The sequence below is a fragment of the Rutidosis leptorrhynchoides genome, chromosome 1 (genome assembly GCF_046630445.1).
Source record: "Rutidosis leptorrhynchoides isolate AG116_Rl617_1_P2 chromosome 1, CSIRO_AGI_Rlap_v1, whole genome shotgun sequence".
Taxonomy (NCBI): Eukaryota; Viridiplantae; Streptophyta; class Magnoliopsida; order Asterales; family Asteraceae; genus Rutidosis; species Rutidosis leptorrhynchoides.
This window is the reverse complement of record NC_092333.1, coordinates 186,308,007-186,317,664: the sequence shown is the minus strand read 5'-3', so window position 1 is coordinate 186,317,664 and position 9,658 is coordinate 186,308,007. Positions and strand designations below refer to the sequence as shown.

The following is a 9,658-nucleotide window of genomic DNA, read 5'->3' as shown; positions in this document are numbered from 1 at the left end:
TTCATATTGGGATGACATCGAGTCAGGTTTAGGTAATTCCGGACCCGAACCCGATTAAGAAACCCCACCCAAAACCCGACTCAAAACCCGTCGGGTCCTCATTTACTTACATACTATCGGGTTTCGGGTTTCTCCACGGGTACACGGGTATACCCGATTAGTCATTCTGTATCTATTTTTCAATAAGTTACCAAATCAGAATATCGAAAAATAACTTAACTACTTCATGTTTAAATTATTATAAAATTTGACATACAAAAAGTTGATTGAAATGTTTCTAAAATACTCAAATACACAAAGTATATAAAATATTACATCATGAAAACTTGTTGTATATGATTATATTGAATAAAATTATGCTCGTTTTCAAAACAAATAAGAGAAATCTTTTATACATTAACAATATAATACTAATACTAAAATTTTACATAAAAATTATTATTAAAATTCCTCGGGCCGGATATACGGGTAAGCGGGTCGGGTAAACAGGTTTATATCCAAAATCATACCCGAACCTGAACCCGGAATTTTTTTGTAACCATTCCCATACCCGGCCCATGACCCGACGGACTCGGGTCAGACCCGGTCCAATTATAACGGGTTTCGGGTTTCCCCATCATACGAGTCATTTTGCAATCCCTAGTTTCATATTGGTCAGCAACTATTGGCATTTCATCTCTCTTGAAATGAGTTCAAATCTTTATAGAAGCACTGTTATAAAAAACCCGATTAATTCCTGAATACTTATTTTAAAAGCAATTCGTTTCAATTTTTCAAAATTCGTTTAATATCCATCAACGTCAATTGATGGGTCAAAATCAAATTTGGTAATTAAAGTCGGTTAAAATTCAAAATTGGGCAACATTTTAACACGACTTTAGACTAGAACTTTAGAGTTTTTGAACAATAGATAATTTTAGACAATTTTGTTTTAGGTTATGTTTATGTTTATGGTTTATGTTTATGTTTATGGTTTTCTTTTATATTTAAACATATAATTTTTGATGTTTAATATTTAAATGTATAAAGTACAATTCGATTAAACCCGATTAATCTCCTATTTACCGCTCAATTCTACTAAAGTTTCGATCGATTAATCCCCGAATAGTTAATTTTGCAACCTTGAATACAAGTAAGATTGATGTAATAAATCGTTTTCTATTAGTAAACTTTTAAAGATGACAAAATTGCTGAAATAGTCCATGTGGTTTGTACCAAAATGCTAGTTTCTTCCCTGTACTTTTTTGATGGATTTGGTCCCGGTGGTTTGTAAAAGTTGCTGATTTAGTCCCTCTGACCAACGGCCGTCAAAAAAGACCGTTAACTCCAGTCATGTGCCAGACATGTGAGGGTATTTTTGTCAGTTTCTTTCCTTTATTTACAAAATTGCTGAAATCGTCCATGTGGTTTGTACCAAAATTGCTAAAATGGTCCCCGTGCTTTGTAAAAAATTTGCTGAAATCTTTATTCTAAAAATGTTTTCTTCCCCACCTTCATCTTTATCCCCAAAAAAAACATGAACAAACCCTAAATTCATTTTAATAAACCTACAAAAATATAAACTCTAAATTATACTCAAAATCACATCAGATTCTTCAAAATCTATTCATATTATTCAAACCAATTAATAAATATAATTTCATATATGCAAAAAAAATTTATAAAAAAAATCGAATATGAATCTGGGTTTCGTACTCCGATTGCGTACTCCGATTGCATATCTGAAGTAGACAAGTGGTGGCGGTGATTAAAATTCTAGATCTGGAATGACTTGTTTTTCTTTTAAAATAAAAAATTAAAATGATTCTGTTGAAATTCTGGCGACTACAACCACCATTGTCGTCGTCACCTTCAACTCCACAGCAGGTAACCAGATCCGAGTACCATAATTCGAGATTTTGTTTCGAAGAACCAGACCCGAGGTTCAATTTCAAGATATAGGGTTTGATTTCTGGATCTGGGTTCGATTTGAAGATATAGGGTTTGATTTCTGTATTTAATCGATATATGTATATGTATATGTATATGTATATGTATATGTATATGTATATGTATATGTATATGTATATGTATATGTATATGTATATGTATGTATATGTATATGTATATGTATATGTATATGTATGTGTATTAGTAGTATTTGTGTTTGAATCAAGTTTATATGTTTGTTAAGCATAGTAAATTTGGTTTTAATTTTAGTGGGTTTGATTTTACCATGTTAATTAAAGTGTTTGAAGAAAATGTAAAAAATTAGGGTTTGTTCATAATTTTTGGGGATAAAGATGATGGTGAGGAAGACAAAATTTTTGGGGATAAAGATTTCAGCAATTTTGTGACAAACCACAGGGACCATTCCAGCAATTTTGTTACAAATCACATGGACGATTTCAGCATTATGGTCAATAAAAGAATGAAAGGACAAAAATACCCTCACGTGTCTGTCACATGACTGGAGTTAACGGAATTTTTTGACGACCGTCGGTCAGAGGGACTAAATCAGCAACTTTTACAAACCACCGGGATCAAATCCATAAAAAAAAGCACAGGGACGAAACTAGCATTTTGGTACAAACCACAGGGACTATTTCAGCAATTTTATCTTTAAAGATCAACCAATGTCAACATCAAAAAAGAGAGAAAAAAAAACTTACTCTAAAACTTCACATAGCCGCCATACCTACATTATCTTATACGAGTATTTATTATTTATTTATTATATTAGGATTTTATTATTTTTATTTTATTTTATTATTATATTATTGTATATTGTATATTTATTTAAAAAAAAAAGATGAATAAACATGAAACAAGAATGAATAATCACCCCCAATTCTAAAACCTCAATATTTTCACCTCCCATAAGGCCATAAATGTAAACCGGAATAAAACCAAGAGGAGACCCGTTTGAAAATGATGTAAAACTGTTATCCCGAAAAAGAGAGCACAAAATCCGGGTAGCGGGCAGGCCCCATGACCCGAGTCCCTATCACTTGACTATATATATATATATATATATAACAACACAACCTGCCTCCCTCCTTTCTCTAGGATTTCAAATTTTGTTAAGTTTGCTGCTCCGCTTTTTACGCGTTTATCTAATTCTTCCTCGTATCCTTCTTTCTCGTACTTATCCTAATTTCTTCACAACTTTTTTACTTTTACCAAAATCTTTGTTTATTTTCTTCTAGATTCTACTCTTCATTTTACCTTTTACTTCATAGGATTTACTCCCTTTGTATACTTTCAAAAGTAGTTACACCATCTATCTATCAATCTAGATAACTTTTTCAGTCAAAGATATTTATTTCTTTGCTTTTAGGTTCTTAATAAGTCTTACGGAGTACAATTTTTTTGAAATGTTGTTTTCACATATTCTCCTTTTTATTCAAATTTAGAACAAAAAGATTTTAGTTGGCTTATCTAGTTTTTTTTTTTTTTTGATAGTTTTTTCAATGGCGCCATCTAGAAAAAAAACAAGAACACTAAAAAAGAAGATTGTTAGGGTTAAAGTTGTTGACAAGAAGAAAGAAGAGACTAATTTATCATCATCACCAATTAAGTTATGTTCATCGGATCATAATTTACTACTAGTATCAAAGAAGAAGGATCAAGAGTTTAGTACTATTGGTTGTACAACCCCTAAAGCACAAAAGTACAAGATACCCACTATTTCAACATGTCCACCGGCACCGAAAAAGCGAAGAATTAGTTCAAGTTGTTCATTGAGAAGAACACAGATTTCGTTCTTTGATCCACCGGATATAGAGCTGTTTTTTGCTTCTCATTTGGCATCGGTTTATAACCATGTTAATATACGTGCAAGATGATTAAAATCCTTTTAGCTTGCTAGCAAATTACTTTTAGTTTCTTTATTAGTATTGATCATATATATAGTTGAGTAGTAATTATAGTTGTTTGTTCTGTTTTTCTCTTTTGATGTTATTTTGAATCATATAGAGCTACTACTAGTGTGTGAAAAGTTGAGGAAATGTGTGTGTGGTTTTTTATTAGAAGACACATTCAACTTTTTTGAAGTTGTGTTTTTTTTTGTTTGTGTGGTAGGGCATGAATGAATTGAATGTATGATCATAATGAAGTTAAGATGACTAATTGTATGGCTAACTTTTTAAAGTTTGAGCATGAAATGTCATATGTATGCTTTTAATCTTATATATTTTGAAAAAGGTCTAAATAAAATCATGGTTTAAAGAATCCACACATCACTAAAATTACTAATTCTTCTTCATCTTGATTCATACGGTTGAGTTCCGCCGCTCAATTGTTTTTCATCTTTTTATTTTATTATGTGGTATATAGTTTTCGGCCACTTGAATTATGATCTTGGCACTTTTGTTCAAGAGGTGTCAGACTCTCAGTTTCTTGTAAGAGGTCTCAGATTCGAACCCTGTTTAGAACGAATATTTAGTGATAGTTATGGATGGATTAGAAATAGCTAAGGAGAAGAGGTCTCAGATTCGAACCCTGTTTAGAACGAATATTTAGTGATAGTTATGGATGGATTAGAAATAGCTAAGGAGTAATCATGTTGGGGTACGAGGTCGGATGAAAACCTTCCACCTTCACCTTCATCATTCATATTGAAAATTTTCTAGACTCGTTTTAAAGAATATGTTCCTGTCAAACATCTTAGGGGATCCTTTTGACTTGATATAGATGTTAAAATATAATTTGACCCTTGTATCTACAATCAATGTAACATGTATACATATTTATATGTGGTTGGATATAATCTTATTATAGAACTTGACTAGGTAATGGAGCTTTTCCACAGAACATTATTCATTTCATATTAGCATGAGAGATGATGATATTAATCAATAGTGTTCAAAGAATATGCATAGATGCATATACTTTCTTTTTAGGCATATGTCTCCTCACACAAACATGTAAAAAATTCAATGAACAAATTTGCATATATATCTAAGAGGGAACCTTAAATTACAAATGGATGCATATCATTAGATGATTCATGCACTTGGTGCATATATATGTATATATGTTATAATTATAAGTATTTATATTTATATATTTGTGTATTTTTCATATAAGGACCACAATGTACCCCAATAGTAATAAGAAGCAATGGCCCCTTCACAGAACTTTTGAGGCTTTAATAAATGCAATGATCAAAAAAGAATTGTACACAAAGGGATTTTCCCATTTTTCCAGTTTTGATTAATGAAGTTATTAGTAAAGCTTTCTATCCGTGACCCCTCCCTCCTCGTTCTCTTTATTGAAGTGCAACTTTACTGGTGAGGGCAAGTAAATGATAAGAAGGGTAAAAGAGTAAATTGAAAATTAGGAGTGGGGACAATGGACTTAATTGGAATGTTGTTGTTTTCAATATGGGTTAAGTTAGGGTGAGATCATGGTGTCAGATTGATGCAATTAGTTGTCTTTATTAGGCCAACATGAAAATTGGAATCCAAGGAGGAGGCTGTGTTCCCACCAGGTATGAATTTTTTTTTTTTTATATATTTTTTTTTAACAAAATAACGATAACATTAAAAAAAGTCTTTTCATCAATATATGAAAAGACGAACAGAAATACAAAAGACCAAAAGTACTGCAAGGCACGGAAGCAACAAACGAACAGTAACACTAAAAGATCAAAAGCTAACTAAAACCGAGCCTTGAACAACCGGATCACAAAACGAGCCCTGAATACAAACAAACAAGCCCAGATAACCCTATCTAACCAAACAACGACAAATATCTCTAAAAACAACCAAATCAACAACAAACCGGACATATTTTTATCTCTAAAAACAACAAACCAGGCATGATGTTGTTTTCACCTAAATATGATGAATAAAGTTCAATCAGCATTATCCTGATTATATTTTTGTACAAAATCAGAAAAATATGTTCAACAGATTTCATATTTCATATTTCATATTTTATTTTCATAATAAGGGAACTAATATTTTTATTCATTTATTTCATAAATTTACTTATGTCTGAGAGTTGTGCTGCAATAAGTACTACATAAGAATAATTGATATATCAATAATAAAAGCGGATTTATCAAACATAACAATAATAAAACTCAATCTTACAAAAGTGAAGGTATGAAGGAGATAAGATGTAGATAATTTTTTCCCTATCTTAAAATAAAGAGAAAAAATCATTTCTCCACCCATAATGGAACACCCCAATAGTAGAGAAAGTCTTTCCGCTCAATGTTTTATGGATAGAGAGATTGCTTTCGAATGGATCTCCGACCAATAACTAGGTAAAAAAAAAAAAAAAAAACATAAAAAAAAGTGTGAGACGCCATGAAAACGGTTGAATCAAATTTCCATGGATTTTAAACCTGAAGTTCAATTTAGGCTCTAAGCGACGGTCAAGTCGTCAATAAATCAACGCTTTCCGTTGACTCAATTAATAGAGCTATAAAATGAGGGCCCAACCGGGTTCGAAACCGGTGACCTCTTGATCTGCAAACAAGACATTTGAACGGAGACAGAGAAAGTATTATAAAAGCGGATTTTTTTTATTTATTAAAACCTCAAACTAGCAACAAACTAGAGAGGCAAAAACCAAACAATTACAAAGGATTATGAAACCAATCGGTCAAAGAAATATTATATTTGCTTCTATAACTAACCCAAAAAAAGGAAAAATTACATATATAATCAAAAAGTTCACTAATATTCATTTGAGGACCAAAAATCTTAGCATTTCTAAAACTCCACATAATCCACATGTACGCCACAACAATACTATATGGGTGCTCTTTTCTTTTTGTTGTCGTAGACCAATTATCTAGCCAAGCTATCCATAGGAGTCAATTATCAATACCCGGTAAACCAACATTAGTCCAAAGTTGAATCCCTGACCAAACATGTTTAGCAATAAGACAACCAAACAAAGCATGATCTAAAGATTCAATACCATAATTACAAGACGGACAACTAATTTGTTGTATTTTCAATTCTCTTTTAGAAAAGTTGAGACGGGTCGGTAAGTTGTCTAAAGCCACTCTCCACAAGAATATGTTCACTTTTTGAGGGATTGTGTTTAACCATCTTGCAGGCGATTCTGAAGTAGGTAACAATGCTGCATCGATCAATCTTCGTCCTTCATTAACCGTGTACACTCCATCCATATCTAACGAAAAAGACCAAGAGTCATTCTGATCGTTTAGCACCAAATGCGAAGTGTTCAAGATCAACTCTTCAAACCCACTAAGATAACTTGAAGATTGTAATGGACGAGACCAATTCCAATGCCACATACCTGTTAGAAATTTGTGAAGACCTCAACAAGACAAGTGACTGATCATAATCACTAACCCATGAACGGCAAACAAATAATAAAGCATAAACAAATAAAGATAGACGACACATGATTTAACGTGGTTATTTCCCAACTCCAAAATACAGAGAAGAGTTTACTCCACGGGCGCAAACCAGAGATTTTTCACTATAAATTTCGTGCACACATTGTATGGGTTACATAGGGTCTTTATATAGGCAAATCTAAACAAGGAAACAAGTTAACAAGCAAGAAAACTCAATTCTATAATTTTCTCCCGTCAGAACCATTCTCGCGACCGCAATGAAATTCTGGTGGTCGCGAGTTTTGTTTTCTCAGCAAACTCTTTCATACTTGCGACCATAACTCTAAACTCGCGGTCACAAGTTTCACAGATTCAGCAAACCTTGTTTAATTCGAGCTTTGCACTCCAACAACACCATCTATTAACCTGACAACAATTAAACAATCATTATTAATATCGAGACGGAATATCGTTCAAACCTTGATGGTAGCGTAGATTCACCAATCCACATTTCCTTCCACAATCTAGTACTCAACCAGCTAGATTACTTTTTAGAATGTGGAATGATATTAGTATCATGATATTAGTATTATTTAGACTGTTACAAATAAAACTTATTTAAGAACACAATTTAAATAAGTCAAAACCTATATTAATGTTTACATTTGTATATGACGACCCATCTTTATAAGAGGCTATTTATTGATATAAACCAAATCAGAATAGTTACTTGAGGAACCAACGACGGACTAAGGGTGAGCTGAATGGTTATACATCAACAGAACATCATAAATTAAAATGCCACCTACAAGACTCAAATGAACATCATAAATTAACCTACATGATGTTATGTTTATGTATGTAGGTATATATATATATATATATATATATATATATATATATATATATATATATATATATATATATATATATGTATGTATGTATGTATGTACGCATGTATGTTTATTTATGCACGTTGCTTGTAATTGAAGCTAAAAAATGGTGAAAATGCTTGGAAATGATCAAGTATGATGTTAGGAGTATTTTGAGAGAGAATTTTTAGTGTAAGTATGAGAAAATGGAATGAAAAAATGAGGTGAAATCATAAAAACGAATTTACTTGTTATAAAGAATGTTATATATGTCTATCGTGTAGCCTTTCTTGCATTTTCTTGAGCACCGTATAACTCACTCAGGTATGTATCGTATTTTATCTTATTTTTTGTCAGACTGGCCGGAGGTCCTCTCTCGTGAATTTTACACATGTGTGGAGAAACGACTTCTCTTCTATTCTAGGTTAAAGGAATGACTATTTAAATCTTACCTCCTCATACCTAGTATGCGCGAGATTGGACATTGTTGTTGTTGTAAGACCTAAATGGATGGAAGCCAAAGGACTCCACATCAAAGCACTACAGATTGTTTAACCATGATTATGGCACCTGGACTGAAACCTTTAGATCATTGCATAGCCTGAAGCTCTCAAATTCACCTTATACTCCATATCTCCATGGATATCCCTATCATGGCTAAAGATTTCACCATCTTAAGTGTCACATCATCATCAAAACACTAAAATTAATCATAATTAAACACTATCTATCACCGCTAAACAATGTTCATTATAATTACGTATAACAATATACAAACACTAAATCATAAAGTATATAGTAAAATTTAAGGGATTTTAATCAAAATGCTCTTTTATTTAAACCAATTATAACTATTTAACAAAAAAACATTTTTGTAAAAATGCTCTCGCAAATTGTAATTTTTATTTGCGATCTGCGAATACTTGGATTTCTCAATTGTGACGAGAAGTTCAGGTCATTCGAAAATCGCAAAAAAAAAAAAAAAAAAAAAAAAAAATTGGGTGTTGACCTTCAATTTTTACGTTTTCATTGATTTTGACTTTTAAACGTACATTGACAATTCATAGATTGCTTTATATATAGAATTCTAATTTGTATTCCGGTAGATTTACATCCAATATTAACTAAAAGTGCATGTCAATTTAATTAGATAGCACAAGTCGCAAATCCCACATTTGTTCCTAAAATGCAAATCACAATATGAGGTCGAATTTCAAAAGTCTTGAAACTTCGGGAATATTAAAACGGATAGACTTTGAAAAAATTTCACAAATTTGAAAAAGAACTATGACTAAATCGGAGCTAATAATCAAAAGATATGACATTTCAAAGTGTATAGGTTGTAATATAGGTTGCGATATAGGTCGCGATCTAGGACACGATTTGTAAGATAGGCCACTCGACATTCGCAAATGCCATTAAAAAACGATTCTTACGAATTGCGATGACATTTTGAAACTTTTTATTTGGAGGAAATATT

At 31.9% G+C, this 9,658-nt stretch overlaps 1 protein-coding gene across 1 annotated transcript; it reads right to left on the bottom strand.

Annotated features, from left to right (window-relative positions):
* Positions 1-5,630: 5,630 nt before the first annotated feature.
* On the bottom strand, positions 5,631-7,261 carry LOC139892883 (uncharacterized). Its single transcript, XM_071876009.1, has 3 exons — positions 6,826-7,261; positions 5,767-5,819; positions 5,631-5,681 (listed from the first exon to the last, which is right to left on the bottom strand). Exons 1-3 carry the CDS (start codon positions 7,259-7,261, stop codon positions 5,631-5,633), a joined length of 540 nt encoding a protein of 179 aa, XP_071732110.1.
* Between the last annotated feature and the right edge of the window lie 2,397 nt (positions 7,262-9,658).

Excerpts from the sequence above, each read along its gene's own strand:
- LOC139892883 (XM_071876009.1), bottom strand. The coding sequence starts at position 7,261 with ATGTGGCATTGGAATTGGTCTCGTCCATTACAATCTTCAAGTTATCTT. Across the intron at positions 5,820-6,825 it reads GACTAATGTTGGTTTACCGG|GTGAAAACAACATCATGCCT; the intron begins GTATTGATAATT and ends CATCATATTTAG. Across the intron at positions 5,682-5,766 it reads TAGAGATAAAAATATGTCCG|GGCTCGTTTTGTGATCCGGT; the intron begins GTTTGTTGTTGA and ends GTTTGTATTCAG.